Source organism: Mesocricetus auratus, unplaced genomic scaffold (genome assembly GCF_017639785.1).
Source record: "Mesocricetus auratus isolate SY011 unplaced genomic scaffold, BCM_Maur_2.0 Super-Scaffold_100042, whole genome shotgun sequence".
NCBI classification, from domain to species: Eukaryota; Metazoa; Chordata; class Mammalia; order Rodentia; family Cricetidae; genus Mesocricetus; species Mesocricetus auratus.
This window is the reverse complement of record NW_024429219.1, coordinates 7408546-7433551: the sequence shown is the minus strand read 5'-3', so window position 1 is coordinate 7433551 and position 25006 is coordinate 7408546. Positions and strand designations below refer to the sequence as shown.

Sequence of the window (25006 nt, the reverse complement as noted above, 5' to 3'; positions counted from 1 at the left end):
CTGCAACAGGAGAGAGGACGGTAGGGAGAGGTAGACAGCAGGCTGGGCCACCGAGGGACAGGAAGTTGTGCACGGTGGGAGCAGGTATTGAGTAAGCCTGCTGAGGTCCTGCTCTCTGCTTTCCTCGAGCCCCTCCAAGCCAGATGCTAACGTGAGTCATGGATACCCGTGGCTACTGGGTGGACCACCTTGGGTTATATGGGAGGGTGGCAGGAGACCTACAAACCCAGGGAGAAAGGGAAAGGCAAGAAAGACTTTGGTCCAGCCCTAAGGGACATCCGAGTGGGCAGGGTGTGGTTCCCAGGGAACAGGTGTCAGAGCACTGGCCAACTTGGTTGAGGGGTGCTTGTGTCCAGGGATGGAAAGGAAGCCCGAGCGATGACGTGTATCAAGGGAGGAGACTGCCTAGAAACTGTGAGGGAAAAAGATGGGGCGGAGGAATGAGAAAGGCCTGGGAACATGTGTGGTCTGACTGTTCGTGTGTGTGTGTGTGTGTGTGTGTGTGTGTGTGTGTGTGTGTGTGTGTGTGTGTGTGAACCTCAAGGGCCATTTCAAAGGCAAAACTCAAAGCGAAGCGGTGGAAACTTCTGCCTGTGAGGCCTGCGGGAGCGTGGAGGCCAGCGGGCGGGAGTGCGCACGGGGAGCGCAAGGCTGACGTGCGAGTTTCCCCGACACACCCAGCTGCGCCGGCAGCCCGCGACTCCTTTCTTCTTCGAACTCCAATAGCTACAACAAAATGAGGGAAGTGGGGGTGAGCAAGGGAAACAAAACCCCTTCCACACCGGCCCCACCCGAAGCCCAAGGGCAGCTCCGAAGGGAGCGGCAGGAGCGCGCGCGTGTGCCGCAAAAAAAAAAAAAAAAAAAGCCTCGCACCTGCGCTCGCTCCCGCGCGGAAAAGTTTGCGCGGGCGCGCACAGGGTGGCCGACTGCCCGAGCGGCCGAGGAGAGCGAGCGCGCGCGCGCGCCCGTCCGCGGCGAGGGTAGGCGCGTGTGCGCGAGTGCCACCTCCTCGCCTCGCTCGGGCGCACGACGTCCCCCGCGCAACCACACACACCGCACAGACACCCCAGTCTCCCCCTCTCTCGCACGCGACCCCACGAGCGCCGGCCCCGCCTCCCTCCGCTCTGAGCTTCGGAGACTCAACACTGCCCGCCCCGAGCCTGGTGCGCTGGGAGCACGGGCGCGCGCGTGCCAGAGGCGCGGGCGGGCGGGCGGGCGGGCGCGCGCGCCCATTCACCTTGGCGCCGGGGCGAGGCGCGCGCGCGCGAGTCTGATCTTTCACCTGCCGGAGCCGCGCGCGCGCCCGCCCGGCGAGGGGCGGTGCCACGGTCGCCCTGCCAATCACCTCGGCGCCTGGCAGCGCCCGGCCGCTCCCGCCCGCCCCGCTCCCTCCTGCCAAACTGTTACCCTGAGTGTTACCGTCAGGAGCAATGACATCAGGATTTTAAAACAACTTGTTATTCGGGGAGTAATCAGTTGCAATTAGGCATTAATTAAGTATTATGAAAGTTGATTATTTAAGTGAATTCGGCTTTCGACTCTCCGACTATGGTGAGTACCGGGAGCGGGCGGGGGAGGGCCGGGCCGGGCCCGAGCGGCGACCCCTGAGCGCTCGGGACGGGACGGGGCGGGGAGTCCGGGAGGCCCTCGGCCTGGCGGGTCCGATCCCCGGCCCGGCCACGGCCACCGGCAATTTCTGTTTTAGTTGGAGGAACTCGGAGCTGCCGGGAGCGTGCGGGGCCGGAGCGTGAGAGCGAGCGGGAGGCGCGGAGCAAACTTTCCCCGCCGCTGCCCTCCCGGCCCGGCCGGGCCCGGCCCGGCCCGGCGCGCGCCCCCCAGCCCGGGATGCGCTCGGCCCGGCGGGGAGGGACAGCGGGCGGGCGGGGACTGGGAGCCCGCGAGACACTAAACACATTCTTTTCTCTCTTCTTCTTCTTTTCATGGCGTTTCTCGAAGAGTTTGGGACCAAGGAGCGGAGAATGGATCTTGGAACAGGTACGGGCGGTGGGAACCTACGGGGAGGTTCTTTCACTTTTCTTTCGGTTCTTTGACGGAAGTTAGTATTTTTAGCCCAATGAGCTAGCAGCTGAGCCGAGGGTACCGGACAGGCGCCAAGGGTCTGTGCCCATGTTCCCTGCTAGCCCTGCTTTCTGGATGGTGATATTGTTATTTGTTACTTGCTTAGTGACTGTGACTAATTTGATGCTTGTCATTATGAAAGAACCGAGGGGACAGGGAGCTGGGGGGCACCCAGAGAGAGAGAGGATTTAGGGGTTTTTTGTGGGGGTTTTTGTTCTCCGTGTTTTTTCTCTTGTGTTTTTTAGACACACACTTTTCCCTTTGCAAAGATCTCTTGTGTGTGTGGCTTATGGGGTGTGTGTTTTTATTTTTTTAGTGGGGGGTGGTTTAGTTTTTGAAAGCAGCGTCCTGTTGGGAAAGGTGGTTAGTCTGGTTTCGGGGCGACTGTCTCAAGGTAAAGGAATTTAATTTATTTGGGACAAGGCTGTGTCGGATGATCAAACTGCTTATTATGGCTAATGAGTGTTTTTCACCTGAGAATCTGTGGGCTGAGGTGGCTGTTATCAGTTCAAAGTAAGGGGCCCAGGACTCTCTCTCAGCCCCCCTTCTGGCCCCCACCCTGGGAGGTGATGGTAGGCCGGACCAAAGACTACATTTCAGATATCTGAGTCTGGGGAGCCGGGGATGGCGTAGGGCTGACTCCAGTTGGTGCCCACTGGCCTGGGGCAGAGTTTAACCAGTGGATTTGGTGTCTTTCTAGTTTTGATTTAACTGTATTCGGTGGTTCTCTTTTCATCTGAGTCTGCAGCCTGAGTCCAGTGAGGCTTACCTTAGGTAGTTCTTTGGCCTCCTACCAGCCTCCTCTGTCAGAACCAAACTTGGGCCGGGACCTTCACATCCTAGGCGGTCTAAAGCAGCCTCTCCTTGGGTGTCTTAGAGAAAAGCAGGTTGATAATTTCATCAGAACCAGTCCCTGGCCCCTTCTGTTTCACTGGGGTGGGGGAGGTTGGGGAGAAAAGGTGATGTTAGATAGAGTTGTCATTAGATGTGTCCAAGTTCATGGCATAGTCCCGTGGGACCCATACAGTGACAGCTGCCTCTCTGAGGTCAAAGGAGAGTAAGGCAGAGAGGGCAGGAGGCTGCAGAGGGGAATCGGGGATGTGCGTTGTGGGGGCAGGGAACCTACCCAGAGCTGTGAGACTGTAGAAACAGGTGTTTTGGGCTAATGGGATATGGAAGTCCTCTGGACATCCATGCCCTGGAAGGGCATGACGCCCCCTGCTGGGCAGATTGAGGAAGGTGTCTTGAAGCCTTTGCTGCCACGCTGCCCCTCCCTGTCCTCCACCCCACAGAGAACCAGCCCGCCTCCACCTCTAATCAGGTGTCTCATCACCACCCTTTCAGGACCCACCCCCTTTTCTTCAGAAATGGGGCCCCCACCCATGCCAGCCAAGAAGCAGACCTCAGAGACAGGCCCAGTGTTTGGCACCACCCCTACCTGGCACAGGAGAGCCGTTTATGGGCCAGCACAAGGGACTCAGGCATTACTCAGTTGGAAGGCGGGCCCTACCCTCTTCCTTCTGACCTGAGTGCCAACTGGAGCTGGCCCCCATCCTGCCATGCCAGTCTCTCCTAGGCTGCCATGGAGGCACGATTCCCAGCCCTTCTGGGGGAGTGTCACGACGGCAGGGCAGGAGGCAAGTGACGGAGCCTCCTGTGGTACCTTAAGGACTCTGGGGAGATGTACTGCTCTCCACACTCCAGGGACAGGCTCTGGAAACTTTTCCTAGAAGCTAGAATGGCCAGGAAGTCAGCTGGAGCAGGGCACTCCCAGTGGGACCCAAGGCTGGACTCTGGCCACACAGAGAGGGAAGGTCCGTGGTGTCAAAGTTCTGTTTCCTGGAGGAGTTGTCTAATGATACCTCCCATCTCTTCTCTGATCTCGGGAGTTTCACTTAATCTCAGAACTTCAGACGAAGAGCCCTTTTCCCTCACTTCACCAAAAAGGGGAAGCAGAATGGGACTCAGATCTATCATCCCTGAGCCCATCTCTGGGACAACTCCACTCTCATCTCCAGGAGCTGAGAGCATCTCCCTTGATCCCCTGATACACAGGGACATGCCAAGGCTTATTGCCAGTGCGGTACAGTGCAGGGCTTCCTTCCTATGGGAGCAGCTAAGGGCCTCAGCACAGGGTAAGGAGGGAAAAGCCCCAAAGAGGTGTCAGCATCAGAGATCTCCAACAAGTACGAGATGATGGGTTAACTCTCCCCTCCGGCCTTGGACACCTAGAAGTCCTGAAGCATTCTGACCATGAGTAACTCAGTGGCAGGGGAGACTTGAGGTTTCTCAGGAGGGGACAAGATGATCTCAAGACCCTCAAGAGCCGTGTGAACCCCTTTTCCCCCACCATAGTTCAGCCAAGGGCTGGATCAATCTGGACGTCTTTAGCAATAAAAAATGCCGATGTCGTCCTAATTCACCAGGCCCCGAGATGACAGCAAATTTACATTTTTTAATTAAACTAGCAGCCAGTTTTTATGAGAGGGGGTTGGGTTATGCAAATCAAATGGTTGTGTACGGAAGATTAGGAGAGTTTGGGAATAAATTCCACAAATGCTAATAAAAAAAAAGGAGAGAGAGAGAGAGAGGGAGGGAGGGAGGAGAGAGGAAGAGAGGAGGACAGGGTTCCATTAGGCCCTTTTAGAGTGATTTCCCTGGGGGAGGGTATTGAGAGGGGGAGGGGTGCAGGGAAGAAGCTTTCAAACACAGGTAGAGCCATCCTATAGTTGGGAAGCTCCCCAGGATTAGCCCCCACCCCCACCCCAGGCTGATTCCTGGGCCTGAACACACTGGAACCTGGGTAGAAATGACTTGTAGGAGCAGTAGCGCTATGACAAAGGACTTGCCCCTGTTTATGTGGGATCTGGTTCTAAGGCCCCTCTTGAGAAGGGAAGAGCGGTCCTGTAAAAGATTCAAGTAGACTGTTCTGGATAAAGAGCCAAATAGGCAAGAGATCAAGTTCACGGGGATGGCCACTGACTGCACGCAGAGGAGCTGGCCTGCCTACCCACCGGAGCTCTGTGATAGCAGACCTGCCATCCGGACCAGTCGCCCGAGGGCTCACTGAGCCAGGCCCGTCTCCTTGTCCTACTGGGATTACAGGCCAGGACCCTTTTTCTTAGGCAGACCATTGCTCCCACGTCATACAGAGACACAGCCTTCCTTCAATGGTAGGGAGGTCAGGAAAGATGAGGCCAAGGGAGCTGGCCCAGGAAACAGCCTAAGCTGGGAGAATGGCCACAGACTTACCCCAAGGAGCTAAGAGCTTGGCTTTGCACGCTCAGCTCTTGCAACCAGAGTATCAGCACCCAGAACTTCAGTGAGCCAAAGGTTCAAAGCCTGGTATTGCCAGAAGTGGAAGCTGCTGGAACCCTCCTGGCTCTGGGGATACTGGGGAATGGTCTGTGCTGCTTCTGGAAGGGGTTGTTGGGTTGGGTAAACCAGATCGCCCTCAGTTTCCCTTCCTGAAGACTCTACTTGGCCAGATACACCTACTCAACCAGTCTAAGCTGGGGCCAGGCTGGGCACCGGTTTTGCTAGTCTGCAGGGGGTGGGTGATCTGGTGCCATCTTGGCAGGAAGGAGCCATGAGAGCCGAGGACAGCATGGGCTGTCTTGGAAGTGGTGTGTTTCCTGGTACCTTTCGGACAGGCTGGCTGCGTACCCAGAGGCGACACTGGGAGGGACCTGAGCATCGGATGACCTTTACGGTCTTTGACTACCAACCTGACTGTACTCAGCGGGGCAGGCATCCAGGGAAGAGCCACAAGGGTGGCTCTTAGGAGAAAGCATGTGAGACACCAAACAGCTGAGGGACGCCAACCAGCCTTGATACTAGAGTTACAAAGTAGCCAACTGTGAATTACAAAGTAGGAAACAGAGCGGCAAAGCGGAGGGTAACAGGCCTAGCACGGTCATTCTCCTACAGAGGGGGAGACGGCAAAAGTGGGTCCACAAGGGTCCCCAGAGAGATCCCACCTCAGACTCTTCCCTGGTAGACACCCTGGAAGGGAACCCACAGACTCTCAAAGGAGGCCCGGGGTGGCGGTGATGGTGGGGGGGGCACAACATCAGTTGGACGCCTCTTCCTGCTTCCCTGGCAGTGCCGATACTCCCCACCCCCACAGCCAGGGAATCTGGCTGAGTTGCAGCTTGAGTTTTTATGATGGAAAATAAAATAAATGGAGGCACCTTTGCCGGGCTGAGTCACTGCAGAGCATCTCCTCATTAAAGCTGCTGCCCGGGCTCAAGTCCCTGCCTACTTCCCCAGGCAGGGAAAGGGGTGGGGCAATTGACTTTCCTCCCCGGACCCTGCCAGGTGGCTGCGGCATCCCTACCCCTCCATCAGCTACCTTGGACTAGCCCACCCTTATTAGAAAACCCGGTCTTCAACTCGCCACCAGCTCCGGGACCCAAGGCTCAGCCCTCCTGAGCTTGTTTTTAAATCTCGATCAACTATTACTGCCACAGATGCCTCCTTCCTCTTAATGCCGATCTTCGCACTTTCTCTTCTCCTGGTCCTCACGGTTAGAGAGGGAAGGGAGGTGCTCCAAAGTAATTACCAGAGACGGTCCCCAAGGCAAGCAACAGCAGTTGGGGTGGCTGGGCCAGCGTCTAGCAAGTCTCTGGAAGCCAGTGGCCCTGGGGTGTGGAGGAGAATCACTTGAGCAGACTGAAATTCGGCAGGTTGGTGGTCTGGCGTGTCCCTGCGGAGCTATCTGTACCTTACACCTCAGGCTCTCAGAACACATGTCCCCTGTGAGGGAAGAGCCCCCGGGTGGGTGGTGAGGCTACAGTTCAGCGAATCCTAAGGAACTTTGTAGAGTCCAGGTGCCGACTTCCCCCGTTTGTGGGCAGGCAGGATAAGAGAGAGCTGGTATCGTCTCATGCTAAGAAGAGGGGATGGAAATGAGGACCAGGATGTTCATTAAAGAGTGGCGGTAGGGACATACTCCCGCCACCCAGCTCTCCTAGACTTCTCCCAGGCTTCCCCCCTCAGCTCTGAGAGCAGTTGCTTTCCAACATGCAAGCACATTTTTCTGCCCTTTTGCCAGGCCACCCAGCTTTGGCAAGCAGCTTGCTCCCTCACGCCTCTTGCCAGCCTCATACCCAGTTGGCCCTAGAAAGAGATAAGAGATAGGAGGCTGGCCGGGGCCTGCCGCTCCGAGGACTGGCTATGCCCATGGCACTGGTGTGCCAGGACAGCATTCGCGTTCATTTGCTAGGGCCGGGGACCTTGTTTTCGTCTGCCGCTTCAGTTCTTAATGCTGACCATTAGGCATGACCATTAGCTGCTGTGCTGACATCTCCCGGTGCTTGGTGTGGGCTAGGGCTCGTGCCTTCCCACCGTAAGTGCTGGCGCAATTGATTGATGGAGACTCCTCTTCCCCGAGTGCCTGCCCAGATTCTGAGTGGGGCAGGAGGAGGAAGGCAGGAAATGTCTGATTCCCTCAGGACCTGGGCTTTAGTTTTTCAAGAGCTTCTAGGGCCTGCTTTACAGGAAGGAATGGGTTGGAGTCATGGAAGTGAGGGGGCGGACCCAGAGTGTGAGGTCTCGTTGCTGTGGTCCATCTATTCTGTTTCCCTCCTGCCAAACACACTTCTCTCCGGGATTTCTGTTCTAGGTTAGGATCCCTCCAGAGTCTGACCAGGATAGGCAGGAAGGCTAGAATGAGGGACCAGCCCAGACTGCCAAGGCTTCAGAGCTCTGCCTGTGTTAGAATGTTTGAGCCATACCAGAAGAGCCATGGCTCTTAAAACCTACCCCTCTGGGGTGTCCTCTGGCTCCACAACTAGAGTTCTAGATGCTTGGCTGTTGAGACGGCTTCCTAAAGCCTGTCTGGTGGCCTGGGCTGAGGTTAGGGTACTCCTTGGCTTTGGAGGAAACAATGAGGAGGAGAAACATACTTTCTGTCGCTCTAGAGACCAGGTACCCCACAGGGGCCATTCCAGAGTTGAGCTTTTCTTATAGGGCTCTGTCCTTGAATTAAGGGGACTCCTGGGAGGGAATGTGCCTACTTGAGGAGACTGGGGGAGCCAGGCCAAGCTGCCTCAGGGGATCCCCACCTTAGCCGGAGGCTTGTTGAAAGACTGTTGGAACCTGTATCGCCAGACCCAAAGAGATGTCTCCTCCATGGTCTCCACTTTCTTTTCCCTCTGAACCGTACCCTTCTCCCTGCTGCCTGAGGGTCCAAAGCCACAGCAAACCAGAAGGCCTGGCCAACTGAGGGTTGGCTGAGTATTTTGCTGACCAGCAGGGGGCGCCCTACTGTATCTGCCCCAGTCCTTTCAAGAATCTGGGCATGTGGGCAGCCCTGGTCCAGGCCTTCTGGCTCCGAATGGGGGAGGGGTTGCCCTCCCCCTCCCCACCCCCAGAGGTTCCTTAGCTGAGTTTGTTTTGCCAGGGTGACCTGTTTAATCATCTCATTTTCTGGTGGCCGTTTATTCCTCGTTTCCACGGTTACGGCCCCATTAAGGGGAGAAGCAATAAGGCAGCGAGTCAAACAGGTAATAAAAACATTAAAGCCCTTGTGCACAGAGAGAGGACGGGGTGGGGGGAGGGGGCTCAGTGAGGTGAGACGGCCCACGGAGCAGCCAAGGTAGAGACTCGGCCTGGCCTGGCCCTGGCCTCTGGAGGCTGTGGGAAGATTACTCCCCAAGACCCAGCTCAGCTTAGTCCCCAGTCCTCAATGCCTGGCAACAGGCTGTATGTTGGAGGTAAAGCAGGAAGGAGCGAAGAGAGAGGGAGAGTAACCAAAGCTCCCCAGGACTGTCCCCAGAGAGTTGCATGACCTGTTCCAGGTCCCACCTCACCCTGGCTGGCCCGGGTGGGGGCTAATTTCTGACATTGTTCTGAGCGCTAGCATTTTTTTCTGCCAACTTTATCAGAAAGCATATTTGTGGTGAGTGCTGCTAACAGGGCCAGTCTGGTGAGTAAATATTCCTGGTGTGGCGGCCCCGTGACCTTGAGAGGGAAGAGTGGGAACCAAGGGCATACGAGGGCGGAGGGCCCAGAAGCCAGGAGCGCTTGGGCTAGGTGGGAGGCCCTCCCCGAGAAGGGCCAGGTTTGTAATCAACCGGCAATCTCAGCAGTGGTCTATCCCAAGCTCAAGCGCCACCCGGTTCAGGCTGGTTATGTGACTTGCCCTTGGTAGATGGGCCATTGTGGTGACCATAGAAGGTTCTTCTAAGTGGATGCCCAGAGCTAGAACAGAAACCAGCCTCTTGCCCAGCGGTGTGGACCCAGGGCAAAGAGCTGTGCAGCTCAGGGAGAAATGCCAGGGAGCCCGAGGACGTCTTCAGAGCGGCTGTGCCTGCGTGTGTGCTGGGGCAGCCACTGTTGTCCCGGAGCCCAGGGTCAGTTCGCAGAGAGCACAGAAGGCCAGGACCAGTTTAAGCTGTCTCTGGATTAGGAGGAAGTTGCCTGGGTTTTTTTTTTAATCTTCCATACTCTGATCTCTTGCAAATTCACAGAGGCCTGTGTGTCTCTGATTATTAATTTCAGCGTCGATTCCAGCTAGCGAGGGGAGAAGGAAGGTGTGGGAAACGGGGGAAACCCTTTGGCTGGGAACTGTGCCTTGGGAGCAGGCCTAGATGAGTTAATATTCCGATCAAACAATTAAAAATAGAAAATGCTCCCGCGGCAGCAGCTGCTGAAGCTCTCAGCAACTGTCACCAGTGGGTTCAGGGGGCAGGTGGCACTGGAGGGAGCCTCCCCACAAATGGCAGGGCAGCCTTCAGAGACACCGTGTGTCCACCGCTCCCTCAGGATCCGGGCAGAGGTGGGGCTCTGACTCCTTGCAGCTCCCCTTAGGGGCCAGAGCAGGCCCTGTGCATCCTCAGGGCCTCATTCTCCCCTGCAGGGCCCGAGTGGTGAAGTCATCGCCAGATGCCCTGGTAATTGTTTTAAGAACCCAACTTAAAATAAGATGAAAACTTATATTCCTGGGTGAGGAGTAATTTCCCATCTAATAGTAAATTAATGAAAGGCTTATAGCAGGCGGCCTGGCCGGGAGGCATGTTCATCTGATAAATCCGAGACCTCACTCAGGCCCACTAGCTCGAGACCTGGAAGTGCCCACAGCCCAGGCCAGACCCCACTGCTGATGTCCTCTTGGGATGCACCATGGTCTGCGTCCACCTGAAGGCACACTCCACATGTGTTTATAGTGCCTGCCAGTGAAAAGGAACAGCTTTCAAAAACTCCTGGTGTCAGGCGGAAGAAGGCCGAGGCCTCATTCTTAGGAGCATTAGTCCCCCTTCCCGGAAGAAGGGAATTCAGGAGCAGATGCCACACAGAGTCTGGGCAGAGTGTCCACCCTTCAGAACAACATGGTGGACAGAGGTGAGGTCGTCCACTACTCCAGTTTACCTAGGACTAGAAAGGACAACATTCTATGAACCCCGGGCATCAACTCGGACAGCCTTGATTGGAGGCTATAATGGAGGCTGCTCCGTACAGTCTTCCCCGGGGGCCTGGAGAGGCTAGGGACCTCCAGAGCTGAGTATGTCCTATGCAGGAGGGGCGGCTTACAGCCGACTCCCCCTGATACCACTCTGCCCTGACCCAGCCTCGCTGTGTGATCTGCTGCATTCAGCTAGGTGCGTGTGTCTTCACGTGGGTATGTAGACGCCACCTAGGCAGGACAAGACATTGCCTGGAGGCCTGGGAGCTAGAAGAGGGCTTGCAGCAGTAGCTGTATACCTTTTACACCGGCGCCTCTTTCTGCGGGTCATAGGTGAGTTAGAGCATCTGAGTCACATGACCTCACACTTCCTCTGGTTTCTAGCAGCAGCTCCCTTCTGAGAGACCCCGAGGATGCGTGTCACACCTAACACTCGTTTCTTGTAGAAGACAAGGTTTGGTGTATTTTGGCCCGTTTCAGAGATGCCGGGGGCATGTAACCTAGTGGCAGAGCCACTGTCTTGGAACATGTAAAGCCCGGGGTTCCATCTCCAGCACTGAAGGGAGGGGGAGAAAGGAAAAGAAAGTACAGGTGGGGGAACAGGAGGCCCATAGTCACTGCCAGACTTGTTCCTAAAAGCCAGGAGACAGACACAGTGTGGAGCTTCCTTGCCAGGGGGGAAGCAGGCTTCCCTGAGGGGCTGTTCCACATGGCAATGTCGAGGGGAAATTACAAAGCTCACATCCCTGGGTATTGACTGTTACTCAGCCGGTGTCCCTGAGGGACTCCAGATTCCATTTACAGTCCGCTTGTCCCCCTTGGGCCCCTCCCTGGACCCACCTACAGTGTCATGGCTGATGCCAGCGCCTGCTAAGACTTTACAGGGAAGCATATTTTGCTGTGGGCCTTCATCCTTCACAGCTCCTGAGAAAGGGACTCTCCCTTGTCTGCAGGGAGGGCTGCCGGGGTGGGTCACTCTGACTTGTCCCTGGTGAGATGGAAGTGGGCCGAGCAGGCCAAAGCACTTGTGGAAGCAATCTCGATGAGCGTTCTTCTCCTAGGAGACAAGTCTTCAGGTTTGTGTCAGTACAGTGCGCCTCTGTGAAGGCAGACAGGGATGGCGGGGATGCATCCCCTGGCCCACTCCGAGACCACTTCATCCAGCTCAGGAGTTCAGTCAGAGCAGCGTCCCGTTGCTGCAACTCCAGAGCCAAGTGGCGGCTTTGCAAACAGCTGTCTGATGGAGTGGGACCCAGCCTGATCCCTGAACTGGGCTTGCCCCCACCCCTACCCCCTTTGCTTGTATGGGTATCAGAAGACCTGAGTTCTTTGCCAGATTTGACCATATCATGATCTAGGAGGTGGGGAGCATCCCGGTGTCTTTGGGGTAACTTGAGGGGTACTTGGGGGCATAGCTACCCTGGCACCCTACATCTATTCTACCCCAGAGGAGGAAGTTATGAAGCAGTAGGGCTGAGAATTCCTCATCTAGACAACCCAGGAGAGTATGCTCCAAGAGGGAGCCAGAACCACAGATGGTGTGACTGGATCAGAGTCAAGTGGAGAGAAACAGTAGATGTCCTGTGGCCGTTGGTGTTCAAGCTGACACCAGGGAATTCCAGGCCCTCCTTGACTAACTCTTCCTTAGCTTCAGGCTGAGGCAGCAGGTGGGTTAAGCTGGAGGGCAGGAGAAGTGCCTGCCTCTTCCACACCAAGCTCACCATCTCACGCCAGTGGGGTCATGACCCTCTTGACAAGAAGGGTCACTCTGGGGCTCCTCGGGAGTTTGCAGATGGCAGCAGGAGGTAGCTCCTCCATCAGGAAGCTGAGGCAGGACTAACAGCCCCTGAGAAGGAGCCTGGATGTTTTCAGTTTCCAGGTCCCTTGGGGGCCCAGAGGCAGATTGAGACAGGCTCCTTGCAGGGGAGGTGTTAACAAACAGCAGGTGATTAAACGTGACAAGCGGTGACATTTCTGTTCAGGGTTCTCAGTCCCCGCAAAGCCAAGAATGAAGCTATAAACCCTGACATTTTGTGTTATGCACTGAGAGGATTTTAATAGACCTCTCTCTCTCTTCTCCACCCCATCACATCCACTATCCCACCGAGTGAGCGAGGGGCACCGGAAAGCAGGCACCCTACCCGCCACTCCATTTTGCCCGGCCTCCTGGCCTCCTGGGCCTCATGACCCTCTCTACTGCCATTCCTGGCCAGACACTTCCCTCTGCCTTCTTTGGTTTGATCTTTACTGCTGTCCCTCTGCAACCCCCCCTGCCTCCCCGTGTCCGTCACTTTCTCAGCTCCTTTTTTTGGTTCCTGATCTCACAGCCTGTCCCCTAGCTGCAGCCGTCCCAGTTGTCAGGGGCAGCAGGTGGCTGTCCCTGTGCCCTCTTTGTGCTCACAACATTTCCAGACAGACTTGAGAGCGAGCGGGTTAAGGGAGACTGTGGGGCTTGGTATGGGCTCTTCCCCCATCTCTCTCTCTCTCTCTCTCTCTCTCTCTCATCTCTTTTTCTCCTTTTTGGGACAAGGACAGAAGGCAGTGGGAGAAAACTGCCCTTCACTGCAAACAGTTGCTGGGTTTATTCTGAACGGACGGGCCAGCCACAGTTGTTCCCCTTACAGAGAAATACTGGGACAGCTGGGGTCTCCTTTGTTCTCTGGAGAGAGTCCCGTGAAGGGCGTTTGGAGGTGAGCCTGGGACTGAAGAGGGCAGGACACAGTGTCAGTTCAGGCCTACCCAGGGAGTCCCCACCCTGGCAAGCAGAACAGTTCCTAGAGCTAGGCGGGATCTGGTTCAGGAGTCAGGCCACACCCTGGGTCCCTGGCTGTGCCCTAGTGAACACAAGAAGCACTTAGCTTTCTGTGTTCATTTCAGTAAATATTTATTGGGCCAGACGCTGTGCTGGACAGTGGTTCTGTCCCATGGATCTCTTAGTCTAAGGAGGTGGGTGGATGAGTTGTTACTGTAGAAGAACCACAAACAAGAGCAGGGCTTAGAGAGGAGGACAGAGGGAGGGGATGATCTGGACAGCTTCCCAGAAGTAATGTTATCACCAGGACCCCTGGGGGGTGCCAGGCCCAGAGCTGAAGGAGGTACCTCTGCCCAGGGGCCGGTGTACCGAAGGCCTGGGGTAGAAGAGCATACTGCCTCACAGGCACCACCCTGCATGGAGGAGAATTTTCGCTGTGACACCCTACAGTGCGTGTCCTTTGACCTCTGGGTCCCTGAACTCACCTTTTTGTCACCTGGGCCAGGCATGGTGACCTGGGTAACACAGGAACGAGGCTCACCCCAGTTCAGTAGACAGAGAGCAGCAAGAAGTAGCCAAGGGTCCACCACAGACTGAGGCCGCTGCAGCCTCCCCCACCCCTGCTCCTGTGTGGTGAGCCACGGGTAAAGAGGCGAGAGGTGGGCACGGCCCGCATGGTGGGCACCGTGCGGAAGCCCAGAGGCCGGGACAGAGCCTCGCGGGCCGGGACAGAGCCTCGCTGCTTCTTCTTTGCCTCTTCATTTGCCGACCTTAGGGCTCAGCAAGGCCAGGTAAACTATAGGAGCCTCCTCAACTCACGGCTGCTTCCGTCCCTCTGTCTTGGTGGCTGTTAAGCCCTCGATGTGTCTGTCCTCGTTAGCCTCCATGCTTCCTGAGACTTCCAACTGTCCTCTAGGATCCCGAGGGCCAGAGTGGGCAGTGCCGGTAGGGATTCAAGCTGCGGCTGAGAAACTCTGCAAGCCAAGAGGAGAAGGGCCATCTAGGTACCTTAGAGCTGGGCCAGAGGGGAGCAGACAGATGCATGAGCTGCCGGGGCTTCCAAAAGACAGGCTCCAAGTTCAGACCCTCATCCACCGATAGCCGGCCCCACACCCCATGCTAGACAACCGTAGCTGTAGGGCCTGTTGCCTGCAAGGGTCTCATACAACCCCATGGGACACTTTTTCTTTGCAGACTCGCCTTTGCCCAGGCGCCATGCTGAACACACCCTACCAACACATTGGTTCCCTCAGAGAGATCAGGCTGAACACACCCTACCAACACACTGGTTCCCTCAGAGAGATCAGGCTGGCTTCCCATCCCAAGAACATAGCGGTACAAAAGGCAGTCTTTAGATAGTCCTCCTCTCCCCCACTCCACTCTGTCTTCCTGATAAGCTTGGTCCAGGTTTCTTGGTGTCACCTGTGTTGCTCACTGCCCAGAACCTAGCTGGAACTGTCTGGACCCTCTGACCGGTCTCCACTTGACAGCTGGGCTGGGACGTGGTCATTGTGGAGAAAGGAGGGGGAGAGGAGTCCTAGAACCCAGACTTGGCCTACTGCCCCTGAAGGTCCAGAGCCAGGTTTTATTATAATCCCTACATCCTGTTGCAGATCCTTAATCAGCTGGATCCCAGGTTGGGCTGGACCCTGTGGTGACACTCAGGGCTGTGGAATAGAAATCCTGAAGTGGAGTTTGCGGAGCTGGGGTTGGGGCTGTGAGGATGAGGCGGGTGGAGGGGGGGGGAGAAGGGAGCCAGCAGAGCACAGGATGTGGACAGAGCCCAGACCCACCGCCCACCAACCAGGCTGGGGGTGGAGGAGCAGCTGCTGCAGGCTGGGAACCGTGGCTATGGGGGGGGGGACACTAGTCTGTGGGGGCTGCTGTGTTGCCTTGTGCCACCGAGACAGCTGGTCTGTCCTATAGTGCCTGGGACAGTGGGCAGCAGCTCTAGCCAGGAGTCAGTGGAGGGAACCCTGGGTGGGGTTGGTTCCAGGGTCTACACTTGCTAAACTCCAAGACTTGGAGTGTTCCTGCTCTGCTAGGTGACTTGGGGTGGAAGGCTGGAGGCCCTGGCTGCTATGAGCTGGGGTAGCCAGGGCCTGGAGCTCTGTTGAGAGACAGCTGGGAAGGGGGGAAACCCCAGGAGCAGAACTCTAGTGCGTGTAGGACACCATGTCAACCCGGCCGTTTAGTTCAGCCTAGCCCTGATGCCGCTGTGTGGTGTCTGACTGAGCAAGACCTAGGTAGTGAAGGGCACCCCTCCTGAACCCTAAGTCCAGACTGCCGTGGTAGAGAAGCTGAGGGGACATGAAGAAGGAAGAGGTAGCCAGATAGTGGATGTCAGAGTGGGCTGGCTGGCTGGCAGCGGGTGGGCAGACTGGTGTCTGTCCTGCCAGGGGCCCAGGCTGGCTCTGCAGACAGCCTCTTTTCTATATGGAAATGAAGAATTTAGGCTAATGGAGCTCAACCATCTCTAATTTTGCGATGGCAGGAGGATTTTGATTGAAAGTAATTAAGCAAGCTAGCTGTAAAATTAATTAAAGCAAAAGGGGGGGGATTTTTTATTGGATTGGATAGCGATATAGCGTCTGTCAGGCGGGGGACGGATGGGGGTGACCTGAATCCTCTGCCCTCCCCCCTCCCACTCGGGACGTTTATGTCACTTTAATCTCCTTACAGCGGCTGCTGTGCATTTGTTTGAAATAATCAAGGAAATATGGTCAGAAATTGTCAGCTTTCAGATCTAATTTACCTGACGGCCCCTGCGCAAGCCGGCGAGGCCCGGGGAGTGAGTGAGCGTGAGCAGTGGGGGAGCTGAGTGGGCTCCTCTGCCCACACCCTGGGCCCAGGCCCCCTCCAAGGGGGGAGGGAAGGTACTGCTTGGTCCTCGGACACCTCCTTGGGCCTTGCCCCTTTTCGGAACAGACACTCCCACCCCCACACACCTGCTGCCTCGTCCCCACGCTAACCAGCTTTAGGGTTTAGGGAGTATAGGATTAGGGAGGTGATTGTTATTCTTTATTCCAGATGGCTGACAACTGCTAAACCCTTCCACCAGGGCCACAGTTTTAAAAATACTCCCAAATTAGTCCCCTCACTATTGGCCTCACTAAAGGATTGGAGGCAGAGGGCTTCGGAGACGGTGAAGGGTGCTGTGGACTGTCACAAGCTGCCTCCCTGTCCCTTTCTGCCCAGGGCTTGTCTGTCCCAGGCCCTTTGCCTAATTCCACAATAGTTCTTGTCCTACTTCCCTTACACAGTCCAAAGGACTGTGGGAGCTCAGTCCCTGCAACAGGAAGGCCCCTCCCTCCGCCAGTCTCTATTTCCAGTAGATAAACCAGAGCAGAGCTAGCCTCTGCTCATGCTGCTCTTGTAGCACTGGGGTGCTGGACTTCCAGCCCTCTACCCTGTACCCCCAGAAGCTCTTGGGGTTCTTAGAGGGGTGGAGCAGGGAACCCCCGTGGGGACCAAGGAAAGACTCAGGAAAGGCTCAGGAACCGTCGGGTTCGCTTGTGGAAGGCTCCGCTTTAAACAGAAAGGGTCCGGTGGTCTTCTGGGCATGAGAAGGCAAAGTAGGGACCGGGTCTCTTGCTCTGTCTGGCGCTCGGCAGTAAGTGACTCTGCTTTTGCCAAATCCTCTTAGGCCTCGGCCCCTTTGTAGTTCTGAAGTCTGACGTAGATCTATGGTCGCCTCCATCTTGGTAGCTGTTCTCTAGGGCCTTCCTGTTGCAGGGACTGAGGTCCCACAGGCACATGGGACCTGAATGTAGGCTTCCCCCACCCCCTCAGGAACTCCTCATACAGCCTCAAATCCCTGCCCGTGCTCTTGGGACTGACAGCAAGTTGAGGGCTCTAGACATGGTTCCCACTTGTCCACCTTAGACCAGACCCATTAGAAGGGCTCTTTCAAGCCGGGTGTTGGTGGCGCACGCCTTTAATCCCAGTACTCGGGAGGCAGAGGCAGGCAGATCTCTGTGAGTTCAAGGCCAGCCTGGTCTATAGAGCGAGTTCCAGGACAACCTCCAAAACAATACAGGGAAACCCTGTCTTGAAAAAACAACAACAAAAAAAAAGAAGAAGAAGAAGAAGAAGGGCTCTTTCCCCACCTGCCCTCCTGGGTACCACCCGAACACCCTCTGCCCTGACATTTCACCAGTGTTTCCCCTACCCTGGAGTGTGCCTCCCACCCCCAGCACATCCCTGGAGCAGGGTGACTCAGGCTGCCTCCTCCAGCAGTGAGGGAGTGTGAGCGCATGGCTGGAGGCTGGGGAAACATCGCCTGCCCTCTTTGAGCTCTCTCTGCTTCAGTCTCCACTCTCCCCCACTATGAGTCACTGGGGGGGGCAATGAAGCCCCAGTGAGCTCCACACGAAGAGGGAAAGGAGAGCCGTTGGCTTAGGACCCTGCAGGTCCCAGGGCACAGTTACACATGCCTGACATCCCAGTGGCACTGAGGTCTTTGGACCCACATCCCCCTTCTGCCTGTGCCCACAAGATCTAGCCAGAGACAGAGTCCTTGCCTCTTATGTCCATCTGCTTCCCAGGACCCGGATCTCATGAGACAGGAGAATAGAATGAGTCTGGCCGCAGCCTAGCTTCTTACCCAAACACATGGCTTGTAGCTACTCCAACTAGACTTGTCCAGGTACCTGTAGGGGAGGCTGGGAGGGGGGCACTCTGGCCTCAGGCTAGGGCTTATTTCTGAGCTGGATGTTGGTCTGGGGCTGCCAATGGCAGGTACCCAGATAGAGGGAGGCTCTTGAGGAAGGCCTAGGCCAGGCTGGTGCCCTGAGGCAGAGATGGAGAAGCCCAGGAGGGATGAGAGGCCTTCTTACGGGCTCCCGGAGTCCTGGAGACCGCTCCGTGCCCATGCAGAAAGGAGGGTGCTGCACTGAAAACCCGCCTGTAAAGTAAATTCTGTATGGCGAGGAGAGATCTTTGATTCTGCTACAGCGGCTCTCCTTAGAGCGGGTGGGTGGTGATGGGCGGTGGCAGACAGGCAGCAAGATAGGCGATGGGCACTGGAATGGGAAGATGGGAGGATAGCCCGGGGTGAGCACATGCTGTCCCTCGGCGGGACCTATAGCGGCCAGGGCACAGGAAGTCTAGGAAAGAAAAGAAGCGGGCGGGAGCTTGGGTGAGGAGACCAAGGACTAGCTCAGCAGTCCTTAGACACCTGTCACCTGGCCAGCCCGGATTCCAGCGCTCTCCTCTGGCCCCCAAGGCTTCGAGGAAAGTCACTGAGGTACTGGCTGTCTCCCTAGCACCTCCCCCCTCTGTCTCGCTGTGACACCGCTGTCCCCTACAGCCTTGGATCTGAGTCTCTTGTGTGGTGCATGTGGCGTGGAGAAGAGGCCAGGCAAAGGACAGTAGCAAGTGGCCCTGCTAGTCCCAGGATGCTCCGGTTTTCTCGCCGCCCCTGCAGCTCTTGGGCTTGGAGACTTTGCAGTGGGCTCTGCCTGACGTAGCTCTCTGGTGGGGCTTGGCCTGAGTTACGGCAGCTGGCCTTCTTCCCCCGGAGCAGACTGAGGAAGGCTTTCTGCACAGAGAGTCCTTACTCACACGTTTAGGAGAGTTCTCACGGTGCCCTGACACAGAGGCTATGGTTAGAGTCAGGAAAGGTTCCTGCTTGGCTGGGAGAAAAGCCCAGAGTGGCAGGGGTCCAGTTCCAGGAATCATTAACTTTAGGGTCTCCTAGTGCCAGGGACCTCAAGCCTCCCCCAGCCAGGTCCCTGCTGGAGTTGGCTAGATGGGATCAGGCACTGGGCTCCCGGAAGTGCCTAGGGCCAGGCAGGACCAGGCCATCAACCCCCTGACCTTACAAAAGCCCCCTCCCTCCAGTCCTCTGCTGTGCCGTACTTTCTTCCTGGTACCCACGTGCCCGTCCTGTCACTCTAGACCACATCCTCCCCAGTCTGGCCTCAGTTTCTCACCCGTCAGGCCTCAAGTCTCCCTGGCTCAACTCTGGCCTGTCCTCTGTCCCCCCTGGCTTCACAGTCACATTTTGCTTGCCAGCACAGGGCACTGAAAAACTGCTGGCACTGCCAAAAACCCTGTGTGCGCTATGACTCCCCAAACATCCCTTTATTTTTATTGTTCTGTTAATTACTGTTTAAACTTTAATAAGTCACTTCGTCAGGAGGGGGGACCTGCCGTGAGCTTTTCTGTGCAAACATGGGCCGGGAGTGACTCGGGTGTAATATAACCCTTTATGCGATGTGGGAATGTTTAGATTGTTACAGAAACTTGTTATTTTAATGACAGTTGGGGGGATCTGAGCACAGAAAAGGAGAGAGGTGGGCGCTCCCCTCCATTCCCTCTAAGGGCTTGGAGTGTCCAGGGCAGCTCACTTGCTGCCGTGGAAGAGGGTCTGGAGAGCCAAGAGCCTCTGTTGGACTACCCACTGGGCAGCTACGAATGGATCAGGGCAGGTAGACTCACTCAACGGGTGCCCTCAGAAGGAGCCTGGCACTTTGGGATGGGAGGGCCTGGGCAGGTGAGGCACAGAGAGGGAGTCCAGCTTGGGGATATATGGTCTTCGGAAGTCCTGGCAGTCACTGGGTCTCTGGGCAAAGGCTGGCAGGGCCATGTGAGGTGGGACTCTGTGCTCAGCTTCTTCCGAGGCTGCAGAGAAGGAGACTCTCTCTGTGGTCAGCCTTGAGCATTATAGAAGTGGTACCCTGTGCTAATCACCTGTGACCCAGACAGTCATTCCTCAAACACACTCTGTCACACATGGGGACACCGGGGCCCAGGACAGAGGAGACATGTGTAAGTGACAACTCCTCAAGAGGAGGGAAGTATCCTTTGGAAACTGCCAAAGTCCTGGTGCCGCTTCTCATCTCAGGAGGCGGTGTACACCAGGAGCGTGGGGTTGGAGGCACTAAGGCCCTGTTCTGGGATCGGAGGTGGTCCTCATCAGTGGTCCTCATCATCAGTGGGCAGGACTCACCCTGAGGCCCCTCCCCATCATGAGCAGCAAGGGGCGAGGTCAGGCTCACCCTGAACTCCGGTGACAGGGACTACCTGCCATGCTCCTCGCATGGCTAGCTTCCCTTCAACAAGGCCTGGAGCGAGGACAGCAGCAGCTCTCTTCTGTGACACACCTGCTTCCAGAGCTCAAGCGGAGGCATTTTATCCTAGGCCTGTGATGCTCCTTCAAAGACTCCGGGGTGCCTCAGGACAGATTTCCCTCCTTTCTTTGATCCATCTGTCTGTCCGTCTCTGCATGCTGCCAGACCCTGGCTGCATTATGTCTTTAGAGCAGTGGTGTTGACGGATCTGGAGCTCACTGTCAGGGACCTGCTCCTGACTGGTGTTGATGAGGGGGGGCTTCAGGGAACGGTAACTTGAAGGGGGGCAGCTTCTGTTTAAGGCAAGACTAGCGGGGTCCAGTGCAGCTGAGGAGGTAGACCCTTGCATACTGGGCTCACTGGTCTAGCTCTGAGTGCCTGTCTTGGAAGGCACTACAGGGTATGAGGTAGGGGACTGGCTCGGCCCTGTTCCCCTGCCTCCTGTCGGGCAGGGCAGAGCCGAAAGTTCAGGTCCCGGGTGACCTCAGGCTAAATGGGCAGCCCCCAGATGGTGGCCACGGCATGGACCACAAATCGCTGAGGTTTTCCTTTTCTGAGCAGCGCGTTTCCCTAAATTGTCTTTGACTTCGTGCATGGGTAATGAAAGTTTATGCCCTTGTTAGAAGGACAGGCGGCCGGTTCCAGTTAGAACTGGGGCTGTCTCCCTGCCAGCTCCCTCAGCCCCCTCCCCACCAGGAGAGAGAGCTAGGTATGTTTTGTGTGTGTGTGTATGTGTGTGTGTGTTTGCACACACATACTCAAAAGAACAGCCCCTCCCTCCCTGGTGAATAAGAAGGCTGTTAGGGGAAGGGAGAGGGGACGAAAAAAAAGAAAAAAATTTCCATATTTGTGTAAGTTGCTTTAAAAGCATTTTATCATGTCATAAAAAAGGGAAAGTACTCTCAGAAATTGATCCTCTCTGCCAGCCCATTGGACAGAAGGACGTTGGGATGTTAATGGCCATCCTGCTCCAGGGTGGCTTATTAAAAAATTTATACATAAATGCTTAAAATTGCATAAATTATTTAAAAAAACCAACAAAGTAAGCAATTTGAATTCCCTCTTTCCCACCCCCTTTCCCAGTGCCTCCTCAGGGTCCTGCTGGTCCCCAGGCTCCTGTTCCTTCCTCGGGGTGTCCCCCTGCTTTCTCCACTTCCCACCACACCCCAGACACAGTCTGCCCTGCCTTCCTTAGGGGTTTCCCTGCCTCACCCACAAATTAATGAAACAGCCAGCCCACCACCAAACACTCACATGCACACGCGCTAATAAAAACACCACTAATAACGCCCCAAATCGCGAAATTAAATATTAAGGCCAAAGGAGGCGGACGAGGAGCAGGGCTGCCGCCACCGTCGCTGGAGTTGGAGCTGATGAGTGTGTCTCTCGCAGGCGTGGAATGTCACCCACACATCCTGGAGACTGGAGTGGGGAGTTTTATGATGGTTTTTCATTGATTTGTTTCCCCAGCGCAGCTGCCGACCTCTATTGAGGGACAAACATAATCAGCACTGACGCAAATTAGATGGTTATTCGTTTTGAAAATTGACAGAAAAACAATAAAAAAGATGAAATGCTCCCAAATCAATAGATATAATGAAATTCAAATAATCCGAGAGATGAGGTCTCCATGGCAACTGATAATGTGGAAAAGAAAACAATTTAATAAAGGACAGACACACTTTGAAAACAGATTGGGCCCGGGGAGGGGGGCGGGCTGGCGGGCGGAGGGCTGGAGCGCGGGCTGGCGAGTGAAGGATCACTGTCCGTCCCAAGGACACCCGCCATAATTAAGCGAGGCTTTCGGCCCCAGAAAGTGCAGATTCAGGTTTTAATACACAAAATTATTTCAGGAGCAGTGAATCGGAAAGTCGTTTGTAATGACCTTCCTGAGAGGCCCGGGCGCGGGGCATGTTGGAGGCTGGGCGGCCAGGCCGGCTGAGTTATGGCATATTTGTGTTTTTATAGTGCAGAGGGGAGGGGGTGGTGGTGGGGAGGGGGGGGGGAGAAGGTTAAACAGTATTTACAGCTCAGTTGTTTTCAGAGAGGAAGAGAAATAGAGTTCATGGAGAGATGCAGCGGGCAGGCAGGCGGGTGAGCCAGGGAGGCCTCAGGGCTGCAGGGAGGGGAGATGGGCCCAGCGGGTCTCCCCCCTAGGCTGCCTGACCTGTCTGCTTCCCAGCTACACGGGACACTCAGAGCTGCCGCCCCGCTCCAGTTCCTGGTATGGCTCAGCTAGTAGTGTCTTCTAGGTCTGGGGCCTCACAGAGGATGGATGGCAGGCAGTGTCCAGGCTACATGGACGCCCAGCTGTATCTACTCAGTACAAGGGCGGGGCATTTGCTGCAGCTGTGACACAAAGGTCACCCGCGGCCCTCCTTTCTTTGCGTGGCATCATGCTCATTCATTTAGATCAGTCTTCTCTCTCCCCGGAGTCCGGTTCTGGGGCGCAGTGGCTGAGGACCCAGATGAGCGTGTGAGAACCACACAGCCTTCTCTTTGGCTTCGCCCCTCTGCCAGCTCAGCTACCTGTCTTGAGCTCGGTCTCATCGTGTCTGCAGAGCTGGGGACCACCGAAAGGAAAGGGACCAAGCTGACCCTCCAGGGCCGCTTGCCTGCAGCAGGGGCTGCTTTAGAAGTCATCCCTGAGGGGGCGGGGCCCTGAGGGGGGCGGGGCCTGGTATCCCCTCACACTGTCTGCCCTCTGGTATCAGCAACTGTGTTTGTGTTCTAGCACCATGACCACGGGGTACTTCTGGAGCCTGGGCCACTGTCGGGGCCCATGTGTGTACATAATGTGACTACACAACCATAGAGACATGCACACACGTGTGAACACATGTTTGTGTGCCTGCGGCTGCACACACACACACACACACATACACACACACACACACACACACACACACGCACGCAGGCAGGCCCAAGTCGGCGTGTATTTGCTCAGTGTGTGTTTTAAATCTCCCCTGGGTGGCAACTCTCTCTTTTCCTCCCCTTCCTGTTTGGCTGTGACCTGGAGGAGATTGATAGCCAGCCCGTGCCGTGATGCTAACAGTTCCCCTGATTTATAGAGTTACTTACGCTAAGTGAGGCCACTTAGACGCGTCTGGATAGTAAACCTTTTAACTGAACTAAAAAAATCATAATAAATAAATAAATAAACAAAGGGGGGCAAGCTAGGGCCCAGTGACCAAGCCCTGCCTTGACCCATCTCGGAGGGCCAAGAACCCTAGGGTAGCAGTGACCATTCCCCCACACACACACTCAGAAGCCCTTGTGTTCCCAGCCAAGATTGGAATCAGGCCCGAGAAGGGACACCCTTCTCCTAGGGGACAGTTCTTGGCTAGGGGAGGGAACTGAGCAGTGGGAGAGGAGGCAAGGGGACCATGTCCAACATCCTTTCTTTGCTCAACGTGGTCTCCTGTCACCCTTGCGTTCTTCGCCACATGATGGCTCTTGTAATCACTTTTGAAGTTTGCTCCCGTATCTGTACTGAGCAAACCACTATGTAGGAGCCAGGGTGACGCAGATCGTGCTTTCACGAGACAGCCTGCCATATCAGCCCAGGCGCTGGCCTGCAGACGGTGCTCTGGAGTGGTGTTGAGACAAAGGTGCAACAGCACCAGACTGTGACTTGTGCTCTGTGACGTCTAAGCCAGGGTAGAAACTCCAGCAGCACACCACCTCTGAGACTCTGGGACAGCTGTCTGGAAGGCTGTGGGAGGCATGTGTAGGGCTTAAGCCTGTGGCCTTGGGCATCTGGGCCTGGTGGGAGTTGCCCTCTAGTGCTGACTGGGTGACAGAAAGCAATTACCAGCCTCATTTCTTCCGCGGCCTCATCTGGAAATGGGGACAGCAGGACGGACATGGTGGGACATGAGGGGATCACCAAGGCACGAGCCAAGTATGTTCCCCAGCATAGGCAAGGTGTGCTGAGGGTGTCACTGCTACAAGACTCTAGATACCGCGGGCTAGGACAGTCACCAGGGTGGCCCAGCAGTGCCCATGGCCCCTGAGCTTCTTCTAGCCAAAGACAGGCAAGGCCCCATACACCCCCCACCCCAGGGGACTGGCTGCTGGCCCCTGCCTCCCCACCTCCTGATATACAGCAGGCATTAGGCCGCCCAAAGGGGACACTGCATCCTTAGGAAGAAATATGTCCTCATTTTTCTTAAACACCGTTTCCACTGAGTGAAATGTTTAGAAGGGACGCGCAGGGAGAACTTTATTTCCTACCAGGGAGTTCAGAGCCACCAAGCAGAGCCCATAAAGCACCGCAGCCCGGTGGCTGACAGGCAGCCTGGCCACAAAATACATTACTCATGGGGGGGTGGAGGCAGGGGGCTGCCAGGCCTGCCCAGCCCCATGGGACTGCCCCTACCCCAGCAGGCTCAGCAACTCCAAGACCCAGGGCCATGAGACAGTAGGCACCGAGCCTCTCCTATTGTGCCCAGGCCGCCTGTGAGAGAGGGTCTGGCCGGACCGGATGGGGAGGGAGTGGTGTTTCTAGCTACCTTTGGTCTTCACTTCATGGTCAGGGAGGCTAGGGCGCATGGGGCCCAGGTGCAGCCCTCTGAGCCCCCCCTTCTCCCGAAGCTGGCAGAGCTCTGGCCTTCCCAGCCTTCGGAGGGAGTGATGAGATTCATGCCGTATCGGGCCCTTCTCCCGAGGCCCTCCTTCATTCGATTTCTG

At 56.1% G+C, this 25006-nt stretch overlaps 1 protein-coding gene across 1 annotated transcript in view; it reads left to right on the top strand.

Annotated features, from left to right (window-relative positions):
* Positions 1 to 1390: 1390 nt before the first annotated feature.
* Casz1 (castor zinc finger 1) overlaps positions 1391 to 25006 on the top strand; it is a 52853-nt gene continuing 29237 nt past the window's right edge. Inside the window, 2 exon segments of the mRNA XM_005079313.4 lie at positions 1391 to 1551; positions 1957 to 1995. Of these exon segments, the coding sequence (XP_005079370.3) occupies positions 1503 to 1551; positions 1957 to 1995 (88 nt within the window). The 5' untranslated portion in view covers positions 1391 to 1502.